General features: G+C 39.5%; 2 protein-coding genes across 2 annotated transcripts; both read right to left on the bottom strand.

Moving 5' to 3' along the window:
* Positions 1 to 6,045: 6,045 nt before the first annotated feature.
* Positions 6,046 to 7,020, bottom strand: LOC121378586 (gem-associated protein 6-like). The gene has a single exon (XM_041506833.1). It carries the CDS (start codon positions 7,018 to 7,020, stop codon positions 6,493 to 6,495), a length of 528 nt encoding a protein of 175 aa, XP_041362767.1. The 3' UTR covers positions 6,046 to 6,492.
* Positions 7,021 to 7,077: 57 nt separating this feature from the next.
* Positions 7,078 to 13,315, bottom strand: LOC121378587 (mediator of RNA polymerase II transcription subunit 9-like). Its single transcript, XM_041506835.1, has 2 exons — positions 13,229 to 13,315; positions 7,078 to 7,294 (listed from the first exon to the last, which is right to left on the bottom strand). Exons 1-2 carry the CDS (start codon positions 13,294 to 13,296, stop codon positions 7,078 to 7,080), a joined length of 285 nt encoding a protein of 94 aa, XP_041362769.1. The 5' UTR covers positions 13,297 to 13,315.
* Positions 13,316 to 15,215: the final 1,900 nt, after the last annotated feature.

The following is a 15,215-nucleotide window of genomic DNA, read 5'->3' on the forward strand; positions in this document are numbered from 1 at the left end:
GATCTGTGAATGAACAAGCATTCTGAGAGTACTGCTAAAGCAATACATATTCCCTACTGGGCCCAACATATTCAAGGGCCATAGATCTGTGAATGAACAAGCATTCTGAGAGTACTGCTAAAGCAATACATATTCCCTACTGGGCCCAACATATTCAAGGGCCATAGATCTGTGAATGAACAAGCATTCTGAGAGTACTGCTAAAGCAATACATATTCCCTACTGGGCCCAACATATTCAAGGGCCATAGATCTGTGAATGAACAAGCATTCTGAGAGTACTGCTAAAGCAATACATATTCCCTACTGGGCCCAACATATTCAAGGGCCATAGATCTGTGAATGAACAAGCATTCTGAGAGTACTGCTAAAGCAATACATATTCCCTACTGGGCCCAACATATTCAAGGGCCATAGATCTGTGAATGAACAAGCATTCTGAGAGTACTGCTAAAGCAATACATATTCCCTACTGGGCCCAACATATTCAAGGGCCATAGATCTGTGAATGAACAAGCATTCTGAGAGTACTGCTAAAGCAATACATATTCCCTACTGGGCCCAACATATTCAAGGGCCATAGATCTGTGAATGAACAAGCATTCTGAGAGTACTGCTAAAGCAATACATATTCCCTACTGGGCCCAACATATTCAAGGGCCATAGATCTGTGAATGAACAAGCATTCTGAGAGTACTGCTAAAGCAATACATATTCCCTACTGGGCCCAACATATTCAAGGGCCATAGATCTGTGAATGAACAAGCATTCTGAGAGTACTGCTAAAGCAATACATATTCCCTACTGGGCCCAACATATTCAAGGGCCATAGATCTGTGAATGAACAAGCATTCTGAGAGTACTGCTAAAGCAATACATATTCCCTACTGGGCCCAACATATTCAAGGGCCATAGATCTGTGAATGAACAAGCATTCTGAGAGTACTGCTAAAGCAATACATATTCCCTACTGGGCCCAACATATTCAAGGGCCATAGATCTGTGAATGAACAAGCATTCTGAGAGTACTGCTAAAGCAATACATATTCCCTACTGGGCCCAACATATTCAAGGGCCATAGATCTGTGAATGAACAAGCATTCTGAGAGTACTGCTAAAGCAATACATATTCCCTACTGGGCCCAACATATTCAAGGGCCATAGATCTGTGAATGAACAAGCATTCTGAGAGTACTGCTAAAGCAATACATATTCCCTACTGGGCCCAACATATTCAAGGGCCATAGATCTGTGAATGAACAAGCATTCTGAGAGTACTGCTAAAGCAATACATATTCCCTACTGGGCCCAACATATTCAAGGGCCATAGATCTGTGAATGAACAAGCATTCTGAGAGTACTGCTAAAGCAATACATATTCCCTACTGGGCCCAACATATTCAAGGGCCATAGATCTGTGAATGAACAAGCATTCTGAGAGTACTGCTAAAGCAATACATATTCCCTACTGGGCCCAACATATTCAAGGGCCATAGATCTGTGAAAACTGGGTAAAATGTCATCAAAGTCCAACTTCATCAATAATAGAACATAATAAAGCTATACACAAAATTTCAACTCAATATCTCAAATCATTGTGAAAAAACAAACATCTGGAATTTGTTTTTCTTATTTCATAAATCAAAGGCCATAAAGTTGTCAAAAATGAGTAAATCGCCATGAAAGTTGCACTTGATCTGGTACATTGTAAAGCTATACACAAACATTTAAGCTCAATATCTCAAGGCATTGTGAAAAGAACATCCGGAAAACTTAGTGGGACAGACGGATTGGACAGCAAGACAGATGGATGGATGGAGATGAAACCTAGAGTCCCCTTCGGTTGAACCAGTAGGGAACTAATAACCTACCATCCCGGCAAGAGTGAGTAGTATATTCCAACCGAGGACTGAGACAAGCTGAACAATGTATTCCAGCTGGCTCTCTCTCCCGACCCTCTCCCCCGTGTCCTTGTGGAGATGCACAAGTCCACTGTACTTGCCATCCTAGACTGTCAAAACCTACAGCAGCTGCGAGACACTACATACCTGATGGGAACAACACTCGAGAAGAAGCTGTTTGGGACCAGAGATGAGTTATGGAGGTCGATATCATTTGTTGCCACTATTGGCCTTGAGGTGTAGGCAATCAGCGAAATAAAAAAGTAGTTTGTCACTCATTAACAAACGTTGGTTTCATAGTGAATTCCGACCAACCAATCTGACGAAAACCAACATTATGTCAATACATGGTTTGTTACTATCCATTTAGGCTGCATGGGAGACAGTTTTCTGAAACACCTACCACTGACCACTACAAAACAGAAGTTACTAGTCTGGATTTGTTTACTTCTTCAAAAAAAACCCAAATTCAGCTAACCCACCAAACAAAAAATAACTTTCCACTGAATCTTTGACAACCAACCACAAACTCTATTTATGTGTTTATATCCACTGAAGGTTCAAGCATGTCCACCACAATTGTCACCTCCAACCTGCCAGTTGTATTGCTCAGAACAGAAGGAATCCCTGTCATCACATGTGGTTATTTTTGGAGCAGTCCTAACCAAGTGCAGGCAATCCTTAAATGGACAAAGAGCAGCATTATACAAAGATGTGCGCAGTATATTATCGCTCATCTTTATGTATAACATACAGGCTATTTGTCTCACCAGGTAATCTGAACTCCATGAAAAATGCACCAGTCAGAATTGTAGAAAGGATACCAGAAGAAAAAACCCAAACATTATTTAACTGATTTTATATAACATGTATGCTGGTAGGCAGTAATAACCCAAGAATTGTAAATTCAAGGGTTAGGGTTGTTGTGTTTTGTAGCAAAGTCAAATGTGTGATAACAGTAACAACCGGAAATTGGTTGATGCATTTTTAATGGATTTTGGTATTACTATATATTCCCTCCACAAATTCAATACCCAGTTATGCTGAAATCCGTAATAAATAATCTATGTGATGTAAACTAGTGTTGTGTACGTCTGATTTTTAAGATCCGACTTATATCAAATGAACAGACGTTTCATATCAACACACCTTTATGTCATTTTTCAAATCTCCACAACATAAAGTAACAAAAACCCAGAAACAACCAGAGTCCCGTGCTTCTAAAACTTTTAAAGTCTAGACTCACGGCTTCAGTAATGTCAGGCCCCGTGCTTCTAAAACTTTTAAAGTCTAGACTCAAGGCTTCAATAATGTCTGGCCCCGTGCTTCTAAAACTTTTAAAGTCTAGACTCAAGGCTTCGATAATGTCTGGAGACATCATGGCAATGTCATACAAATTGCATGCATGTGACGTCATTAAAGATTTGAGTCTACACTCTAAATGTTTTATACACAGATCCAGAGTTTGTACATACTAGAAGTATACTCCAAGATAATCTAGTCACTGAATTGTAAAAATCCAGTATTTAAAAAACAAAACAACTCTTGCCATTTTATCATGAAATATAACTGAATGTGTTCAAATCAGTATTTTCAGTATGCATTTCTGTAACTGTATGCTACTGTAATTAAGTTCCCCTTTATTACTTGAATGTTTCCAGCTTTAGTGATGGATGTCATTAAGTAATAAAGCAAAAACTTTATAGCGAATAAATGACATATTAAAGCTTGAGTCAGTGTATGTGTAATGACCCATACCAGTAAATATTGTTCATTTGAAACACAGTCGGGTAAAAGTCATGATTTACATTTAAGATGTAGGCCCTATCTTTTTTTGTTAAAGTTCATATTCTGCTCCAGAAGGTTATGCCATGTCAGGAAAGTGCCAGTGTTGAACTATACACAGAGAACTTAATTAAATACCTTCCAGCTGTTTTTCTAACATTACTAACAAAATGTTCTCAAGACAAGCCTGAAATATGATGGACAAACTTTACCGGGTATGTTATCATAGTCCATTGACTAACAAAAACACAAATAATGATGGCAACGTTCAATATTTTAATTCAATTAATAACAAAGATCGGACAGTACTGTATTTGATTCAAATTGATAGCCACAATTCAGTTTAGGCCTACCTATGTATTTGGAATGTCCTTTGATCAAGTATAATTGACCATTTCTGTCTGAAAACATTTATTGTAATCTCATAGTGTCAACCCCGGTACAAAATGTGGGAAGCGAGTGGAACCACCACATACCAGGTTGACAGTCTCTACCTTTCTTCTTGATACCAGACCATCCTCTTGGTGGAAGGTTTTTCTAGAAATAAATCTAATAAAACTGGCTCTTTTTTTATTTATTAAAGGGTACATTTGTGTCCTTTTAATTTTTTAGGGAGTGCTTAATTAATTTCTTTGTGTACATCTTAAATTGTCAGTGAAGCTAATTATGGTAACTAGTGTTTGATCATTACTAAAATAGCAAAACCTGTCACATAAAAATACTGATGGGGGTAAGTAGAACATTTAATACAAACCCTGTGCAAATGTCCACACTTTATACCATCCAACGTTCGGAGACTTGTACATTTAAGTCTATCCCAGATGAGAACCACCTAGTCATTTGTGTTGAAGATTACTAAATGTTAGTCCCACACTCACCTCCTCAATAGTCTTCTTTGAGGCACTTCATCAAGTCATTCAGCATCGTACAGCAACAAAAACAGCAGTGAGTAGCAGGAACTTCAATGAAATGTTTTTTTTTTTTTTTTTAAACATTTAGAATTCACCAATAATATTTAACATATATTATCACTAATAAAATATGTGATGCTATCACATTTACTCGTTTGTTGTTGTTTTTAAAATACGATTGAACTTCCATGTATTTACTGAACTAAATCTGCATTATTTCAATAACCATTCACTTGGTGTGAAAAATATTACGAATGCGTATCTGTTGTACTCTCATGAATTTATATAGAGGAAACCTACATTTGGGGCGGGACGTAGCCCAGTGGTAATGCGTTCACTTGATACGTGGTCGGTCTAGGATTGATCCCCGTCGGTGGACCCATTGGGCTGTTTCTCATTCCAGCCAGTGTAACAAAGACTGTGGTATGTACTATCCTGTCTGTGGGATGGTGCATATAAAAGATCCCTTGCTGCTAATCGAAAAGAGTAGCCCATGAAGCAGCAACAGCTGGTTTCCTCTCAGTATCTGTGGTCACCACATAACCATAAATAAAATATGTTGAGTGTATCGTTATATAAAACATTTCCCTACAACAGGGATCTTTTATACGCAATTTCCCGAAACAGGACAGCACATACCATGGCCTACAATATACTAGTCGTGGGGCACTGGTTAGAATGGGTTAGATTGAGGGGCGCCATCCTTCAATACAAGCCTAGCACCGATCTTAATTCTGCCCCATAGCTCTAAAATGTTTGGTCCTTTAATTCACTAAAACAGGACTTATTTTCAAAACTTTGTAGTTTCAGTACAAACTGAATTGAAGACGTGATGTTGAAACTCAATTTAGAACCAACTAAATATGTATATCTAAATATTATGTTTTGCATCCAGTTCCAAATGTGGAATGTTTATATGCAATAAAGTTTCTTATCTTAATCAAATCTGAAGTTTATTTTGTGTGTGTGCAAAAATAATTAAAAGGTAAATATTGGGCTAACCCACGGTTATTTTAACAATGGTTTGAACAACTGACAGTGGCGTAGCATGGGTTGCCAGTGCCCGGGGCAAGGCAAGTATTGCGCCCCCTATCCAGTGGACCGTTAGCACTCCCAGAGTCCCTTCCACCAGTCCAGAATTTTGTGCCCGGGGCAACCCCCCCTGGTGGTCCCACCCATGCTACGCCACCGACAACTGGGACCCATGTGGTTAACCAATTACACACATATTTTTGTTATTTCCAAAACACTTACTTTTCTTTTTACGTCAAAACCAAACTAAAATTATTTACAAAAAAACATTTTTATAGAATGGATGGACTATAATACCGGTACTTGCTTTCATATAGGCATTCAGTGTGGATACATTAACATCATTAGTCACTTAAACATACACATCACTATTCATGCACAATTTTCGCCTCTCTTTATACAATAAAATAACAAATAAATGTTTTGATGAATTTAATGCGACAATGATTCCATGATCATGACAATGTATACAAAATATTCATATTATATTTTAACACTAAAACCCACCAGCTAAATACAATGTATGTTTTAAATACTAATGATGACATGCTTGTACTTCATTGTCAACAGCAAATGATTCGGTTCATATCAATTGAAATTAAAAGTTATTAAAACACATTCATGAGTTTATTAAACAATGTTTACTTTTTTCATCAGTAAATAATATCATTGAATAAAGTAAAAGCTTCATTACAAATACATGTAGTCGCATTTACATAGTAATTTCATGGCTTGTGAAGATCAAGAAAAAACTATTCACTCCCACCACTTGTGGTCATTTCTGGAATAGTTCTAAAAGAACCAGACACACTACATACATGTATAATGAAGGTGGCAAGGAGGTTGTACGTCTTTAAGCAGATGTCACCACTCGTCCAGATTTTCAGGCATGTTTTTCAAGAGTCCCTGAATTCTGCTGAGGATGATCTCATTTGTGCTGCAGCAGTTGCCCACTCCGTAAGGTGGCTCAATGACCAGGGCATCTGAAATCATGAGCAACTCGTCCCCCACTCCACTGACCTGGACGGGGACGCGGTTCTTGTCGAGCCACGACTTCACCAACATCTGCTGTTTCTTCACGTCCTCAGACGACATCGCCGGAAACATGTCCGGGCGGAACAGACAGTCAAGTTTTTCCTTGTGTGCCTCTGTGTTCTCATCAATCACAATCACCTTGGTAACGGCGTGGCCCATGAGGATGTCTAGCTGAGGCTGATCGTCTACGAACTGGACCAAGACGAAGGTTTCAGACACGGGGTCGATAGTGTAGACCCAGCCAATGTGTTCCACCCCATCTGCCGTTAGCACTCGAACCTGTTTGTACACGTACTGCATCCAGTCTTCAGGGTCTTTGTGGAATACAGGGTGCACCTCATTTCCTTCCTCCCCCATCTTGTGGAACTACAGATCTTGTGTAGAAAGATCAGATCCCCAGAGATGGATGGTTGGTCACTGATCCCCCACGTCAAAGTTGGAGAGATTTTTATGTTTTTGAAGAAGTTCCGTCTTGAGCATCAGCTGTTTGCGTAGAATCTGGATTCGTTTGATCTGTTCGTCCTTGCTTTGCTGAATCCCGGGTAATTTGTCAACACACTCCTTCGCCTTCTGTAGCTGGGTCTGGAGATCAGATAATTTCTGGTTTACATCATGAGAATCTTTCTCAATACTAAAAAGGAAAATAAGATAATTTCTGTTAATAATAATATATAACAAATTAAATTATCTTCATATCCCAAACAAATTACTATGTACTCAGCTCTAGAGTCAGTTTATATATATATATATATATAAGCATCCTAACACATTTTTTGCTTTGAAATTATACAGGTTTAAAAACTATATTAGTTTAATTTAAGAGTAGAAACCTAAAATTTTGTACAATCTTTATGGAGGAAGACGGATGGAATTGAGTGTGCTCAGTTCAAATTTTTTGTGGATTCGCTAGTTTCATAAGATTTATTATGATGTGATAATAGACAGGAATCAAGTCATACTGAACATGACTAGATGTTGTATGAAGCACATTATATAATTATACATATACAAAGATTATGTGTGGGATAATTTTAATTTATAGTTATTTATCACAAATAAATGTAAGAATAGCCAAATATAGCATTTATAACTACATGTATGATACTGCACTTTTAATAAAAATAATATTTTACCAATAATTCTGGCCACAAACAAAGGTGCAGAAATGGAACAAAAAAAGAATTAAGAACAAAGGACAAGGACAAGAACCAACTAAAATTTACTAGCCCACCAGAATTTCCATTAGTCCGCCAGCCTATAGAACATTATATTACATTATTTAAGTTTGACAATGTTATATATTTATAATATACACTGTCTTCACTTCAAATGCAGTGTTTAAGATTAACGGTATCCCGATGATACCAGAATTTAATTTTGAATACCAGACTTCAATAACCCAGTATCCCACCAGGATACCATATAATGTTGCTTGTATTTTTTTTAATCCTGCGTTTTTATTTTTCGCTGAAACTATGAAAGTCGTTATGTACTGGTGAAGTTAAGTAACAGTATTGTCCAAGTTTGTTACAGTGTTATTTATGAATTTCATTCAAGTGGGATACTAAATTCTCAGGTGGGATACCAGATTTTGAAATGTTAATATCCAACTAGGATACTGTCCAAAATGTTTAATATCGAACACTGAAATGGTATTTATTTATATATATAATATAATAAAAATAATACAAATGTGTTAATAGTTAGTCAGAAAACAAAAGATCACTGATCAGACTGGTAGTTGTATTTTTAACTCGTCCATCAGAATTTTTACTTGCATTTGAGTATTTCTGCACTTCTGTTTAAATTACCACCTCTTAAAGTGTTATCTCCAACAGATCTTGTGATCATTCCCTACACCCAAGCCAAAGACAGGCCCAAAGGAAAATATTTCTGGGATGAATGGGGCAGTCTTGGGGTAGGGGAGGGGGCACAAACCAGATTTGTATCTTTATAATAGTGGGGCAAAAAACTTACTCTCCCCTAGTTCCTACAGACCTAAAATCTAAAATAGCCCACCAAGATTATAATTTGGTATTTTTAATTTTAACCATACAGTTTCAAGTTGTGACCCAATGATAATGAGTGTGTCGTGAAACAAAAACAAAATTCTGGGGGGCTAGTAAATTATAGTTGATTCTTTTTTTCTATGTCTGAAAATGGTTATATTACCCTATATATAGCTGCAGGGCTTCTAGATTGTGGTAGCCCCACTCCCATGGCTAGTGATATACAGTGTTGGGCTAGTAAATAACTGCTATTGCCATGTCCAACAGCTAGTGAAAAAAAGGTAAAATGCTGCCGTTAAGTCCATTTTGTAAATATACTCTTCAAAAGAAGAAACGCAAAACCACATTGTCGTAACATTTGGAGAATTGATTTAATTATTGAATGGTGAGTCCGATAATTACCAAATGTTGCAGGATTGTTCACAATTCACTCTAGTCCATTGTGAGTAAGTGATAGGACACACCACCAAGGTCAAGGTCATTTGGAGTCAATACCGGGTGTGGCCTCCGCGTGTGTTGACAACTGCCTGGCACCGCCTGCCCATTGAAGCAACCAGAGTACGGATGACGTCCCGGGGGATGGTGGCCCACTCGGCCTGCAAGGCTGCTGCCAGCTCGGGCAGGGTCTGGGGCTGTGGTTGTCGCTGTCGGAGGCGTCGGTCCAACTCGTCCCATAGATGCTCAATTGGGTTCAAATCCGGTGATATCGATGGCCAAGGAAGGACATTAATGTTGTTGTTCTGTAGGAAAGCCGTTGTGAGACGTGCTGTGTGAGGCCTGGCGTTGTCATGTTGGAACACTGCGTTGGCGTTGGCCATAACTGGAACGATGTGTGGCCGGAGGATCTGGTCAATGTAGCCCTGTGCATTCAGGTTGCCCTGCACGTGGACCAGGTCAGTTCTGCCAGTGTGTGAGATGGCTGCCCACACCATGACACTACCCCCGCCAAATCTGTCCACTTCCTGCACAACGTTCACCACGACGCCTATACACGCGACATCTTCCATCATGACGTCGGAGCAGAAATCGGGACTCGTCACTGAACCACACCTGTCTCCATCGCAGTTGAGGCCATTGTCGATGAATCTGGCACCACTGCAGTCGGAGTCGACGGTGTTGTGGTGTTAAGATGACACCTCGAACTGGACGTCTGGCACGAATTCCTACCTCACATAGGCGGTTCCGTACGGTCTGGTCGGATATCCTGCGCAAACCTGGTATTTCTGCGGCTGTGGAGGTGGCAGTAGTCAATCGTTCCCGAAGGTGGCGTACCCGGATGTAGCGGTCCTGCCCGGGGGTAGTGACCCGTGGTCGACCGGATCTAGGGAGGTCACGTGTTGATCCATGTTGCTGGTAACGGTCCCACAGTCTGGAGATGGTGCTTGGGGACACATGGAATGCCCTGGCAACGGCCGTTCTGGATTCGCCTGCGTCTAGTCAGCCGATGGCATTGTTTCTCTGCGGTTCACCGAGACGTGGCATGTCCTGGATTGTCAACTGTCGGCCAGATACAGAGGCCAGGCAAGCGAAACACCCTGCACTTTTATACTGTCGGTGTTCATGTTGCACGTGCAGACAACGCACGTGCAGTGGTGACATGGTTTGTACGTGGCTGCGTTTTTGCGAATATTCACATTTTGGAACTTTATTGTACAGTAGCTGCGTTTTATCGAATGTAACCGTGGGAATGTGTTTGGGACATGCAATGACCTTATATTCACAAAGCATGAACCGGTAGGAAACATAAAATTGGAGTTATAACCCATTTGTACCCTTTTGCGTTTCTTTTTTTGAAGAGTATATGAATATCCTGCCAGCCCCCCCCCCCCCCCCCCCCCCCACCCAATGTTAATGTTTGTAAGCTCTATCTTCCTTTTTAGGTGACATATCTGATTATTACTATTAAATAGTAAAATTGTATTAAGTAGGGCTAGTGAATTTTTAATTGTGGCTAGTACATTTTTTAAATCACTGATTCCATGGCTAGTGGATTTTATAAAAATTCTAGAAGACCTGAGCTGGTATTCAAAACTTGTGGCACAGTGTTTCAACCGTTACTCAACCGAAATAGTGCAACAAATGAACACACATCAAAAATGTATAACCTACCGTACTCACTAAATCCTGACTGAAGTACTTGCAGAGTCATTATTAACAAATTAAATCTTCCAACAACAACAACCTTCTAAATGTTTCCCACTCACCCTGCACATTAAGAAAAGTATTGACTTAATGTGTGCCCTGTACAGTGTACTATAAAATAATTAGGAGATAACCATACGGAGTTTTTAGAATTGCGGGTGTTACACTGCAGGCAATTCTGTTATCAAATGTTCAACCATAGGCAAAATGAACTTACCATACCCTCTACTACAACACCAACTTGAATAAACATGTATACACTCTCAGTGACACTGCACACATTTACGTGTACATGTCATATAACTATTACACGTATATAATCATTATCATCATTATTATTACTATGTGTCTGATCTTACCATTTTATATTCTAATTATGTATGTTGTCCAATGTATACCAATTACCATGCCATGTTTATATGATTCGGTATCAGGTCGTTTCGGTATCAGGTCGTTTCGTAACCATACCGTTTCGTACCATACCGGTTCGTACCCAAAAGCATACCAGTTCGTACCCAAAGGCATACCAGTTCGTAACCAGAGGAACATCGGCATACCAGTTCGTACCCACATTTGTACATGTTATTTAATGAAAAACAAAACAACAAAAATCCAAGCCAACTGCATTTTAATAATTAGCGATTAGAAATTGTCACGAAGAATCATGTCAAGCGAAGTCAGCTTATTTGTTGATATATTTCAAACACAACATTTTTCTTTTTACATGACAAAAAACATTTTATGTACAAACATAATAATATTTACAAACATAGTAATATTAACATAATTATATAATTATATATAGAGATATTGAAACCCAGTACATTCATACAATTGTATTTATGGTAAAGGTAAATGTGAAATTAATAAAAACTTATATGTTGGTATATTTCTCAAAACTTTCAAAATGTGACTTATTCCCTATTTAGCACAGTCCTTCAATTATTGACAGGTGAAAGTAGCATTATGAACTTTTAAATTTGCATATGACATGAAATTTGCATACCGTTATTACACGGGTTAATACAATCAAATATTAAATGGGTTTATGACAAAAGAATTGCTCTTTGGCTACAAAAAGGTATGCTTTTTGGTTACGAAACGGCATGCTTCAGTGATGCACAGCACATAATTGCTAATTTAATGCTTATAAAAGATACTGAGTGATTATTACAACACATTTTTTGCTAAATGTTACAATAGTTTTGTAATATAACATTATAATTGTGTATTTAAAAAATATATTAATGTTAGGTGTAATGTATGACATTATTTAATTGGTTACGGACTGGTATGCTAGTGGTTACGAAATGGTATGGTACGAACGGGTTTGGGTACGAAACGTCTAGAAACCATATGATTCATATATAAATAAATGATTTGAATTGAAAAATTATCGTCTATTTGATACCCGCAAATGTTTCATTTTAACTGGATAGTTTTTCTACGGAACTAACTGTATATTTAATATTTCTTGAAAAAAATACCTGGCTACAATCTAACTGTTGACCCTTGAACTGCCAACTTTCTGGATCACAATACAAAAGACACTCGCCATCACTGAATCAGTTAACAATTAGATAAAACCTAGCCCGAGTACTCTGACTGTAAGAGAGCTAGACGGACATTTGGACATAAACACGCTCTCATTACAGTCAGAGACCAACCTATGTCTTTTTTTGGCAATTCCTGACTACCAAACGGTAGGCAACGAGTCCCGCTCTAATACCACAACAATCCTATGTTTGACGTCAAATACCTTTACATCAATAATTTTCGAGTTAAGTGATACCAAAAAATCCACATATTAATCACTAATACACATACTACAGAAAGAAACCCGACAGCACCCACATTCAGCTACGCTTCGTGACACTCCGTCGCAACAATTGCAAAGCTCGGCGGTCTATTTCGAGACTGGGCGATTCCGCCTTGTGCAGCAGTTACAGGGGTCGTCTCATAAGAGGAGGCAGTACGTAGCACATACTTTTGCCGTATCCTGTCGATAACACCCCAAATGTATCCTTCAAATTCAAAATGGAATCAATAATGTGTAATTGTTTTGGTTTAATGACGTAATGAAATCCAAATTCATCCAAAACGGCATTAGCCAACTCTTCCATGTTGTAACTTCGCTTGATATGAGACGGCCCCTGTAACTGCTGCACAAGGCGGAATCGCCCAGTGCGCGATCACGTGGTCTACGTCTCGAAATAGATCGCCGAGCTTTGCAATTGTTGCAATTGTTTGCAATTGTTGCGACGGAGTTTTGGAGAAACAGACATGCTCACCAACAATATTTTTATGTGGAAGAAAGAGTGAGAGACAGAACATGTGAGTGTGTATGTGTGTGTGTGAAAGATTATAACATAAAGTACCCCATGTGAGAACTTTGACAATAGTTAAAGATCTACCTTCGAATTACGTCATAAATCGCCGGTAAAATGTTCAATTCATTTTCAGCAGCACTGGCCGCAGACATTATGCTCTTCTTTATTTTGATTTCCTCCGTTCACAGCGGAAGAAAACCCAACATTTCGCCCACAAAACTACATAAATGAGAAAGGATTTTTTAGTCTTTCTTTTTCATGGTACGAAAAGACTGTAGTAGGAAACCACCAAACTAGATATAAAATGACCATGGTACGAATTGATTAGCAACCTTTCATCAATACGTACCCATGCCAAAACGTACTGTCTGAGCGAAGTTTGGGGGGGGGGGGGGGGAGGAAGGTCGAGTCATTTGGATATTTTTAGTAATGTCTACATTGATTAAAAATATATACACAGTTCCCGCATCCATTAATTTAGACTAGATCACCAGTATGGAGGTTAGCATTGCTGTATGCACGTAGACCTACAGGAGCAGGAATAATAAATGAATGAATGAATGTTTAACGACACTCCAGCATGAAAAATAAGGAAGACATGTTTTGAACGAGGCAATCAACGCATTTTTCAGTTACATGGCGTGGGACATATGGATAAGGACCACATGGGCTACTCTTTTTCGATTATAGTAACAAGGGATCATTTATATTCAGCTTCTCACAGAAAGGATAATACATAGTACATACCATGGCCTTTGTAACACCAATTGTGGATGGAACAAAAATAGCCCAATGGGTCCACCGACGGGGATCGATCCTAAACCAAGTGGCGGGACGTAGCCCAGTGGTAAAGCGTTCGCTTGATGCGCGGTCGGTCTAGGATCGATCCCCGTCGGTGGGCCCATTGGGCTATTTCTCGCTCCTGCCAGTGCACAACGACTGATATATCAAAGGCCGTGGTATGTGTTATTCTGTCTGTGGGATGGTGCATATAAAAGATCCCTTGCTGCTACTCGAAAAGAGTAGCTCATAAGGTGGCGACAGCGGGTTTTCTCCCTTAATATCTCTGTGGTCCTTAACCGTATGTCCGACGCCATATAACCGTAAACCAGCATCGGTGGCGTCGTAGTTAGGCAATCGGTCTACAGGCTGGTAGGTACTGGGTTCGGATCCCAGTCGAGGCATGGGATTTTTAATACAGATACCGACTCCAAACCCTGAGTGAGTGCTGCGCAAGGCTCAATGGGTAGGTGTAAACCACTTGCACCGACCAGTGATCCATAATTGGTTCAACAAAGGCCATGGTTTGTGCTATCCTGCCTGTGGGAAGTGCAAATAAAAGATATCTTGCTGCCTGTGGTAAAAGAGTAGCATATGTGGCGACAGCGGGTTTCCTCTAAAAAAACAGTGTCAGAATGACCATATGTTTGACGTCCAATAGCTGATGATAAGATAAAACATCAATGTGCTCTAGTGGCGTCGTTAAATAAAACAAACTTTACTTTTTTTTATAACCGTACATAAAATGTGTTGAGTGCGTCGTTAAATGAAACTTTTCCTTCCTTCCTGAACCAAACGCGCACCTAGCGAGCACTACCCCCCCCCCCGCTGAAGCAAATGGTCCGCTTTCAGAACTAAAACATACAGGTTTATACATATGGAGTTTCTGGTGGTGCAAAAACAAAATAGAAAAAGGTCCATTTGGTTCATATTCGACCCCCCCCCCCCCCCCCCCCCCCCCGGTCCAGATCACTCTACGTCCCTGAAAACTACTGGGCTACGTCCCGCTCGACTCCGTCCCTACAAAAGAGGTTGGCTACATAGACAGAGGCACTCAATGGCGGATCTAGGGGGGGGGTCGAAGGTGTCCGGACCCCCCCCCCCCTCAAATTTGAGAAGTGCCCCTTTTATTTAGGATTTTTAGTTTTTTTACAAATTTATTTATTCTGTCAATGTATAGAACACTGTAGAATACGTCAGCCAACCCTGTTGTAGCACTATTATATTATGGTCCATGTGAACCGTGTGTAATTTTTCAATAGTGCCTTTTCATAATGTTATGGTGCCCTTT

Source organism: Gigantopelta aegis, chromosome 8 (assembly GCF_016097555.1).
Source record: "Gigantopelta aegis isolate Gae_Host chromosome 8, Gae_host_genome, whole genome shotgun sequence".
Lineage (NCBI taxonomy): Eukaryota > Metazoa > Mollusca > Gastropoda > Neomphalida > Peltospiridae > Gigantopelta > Gigantopelta aegis.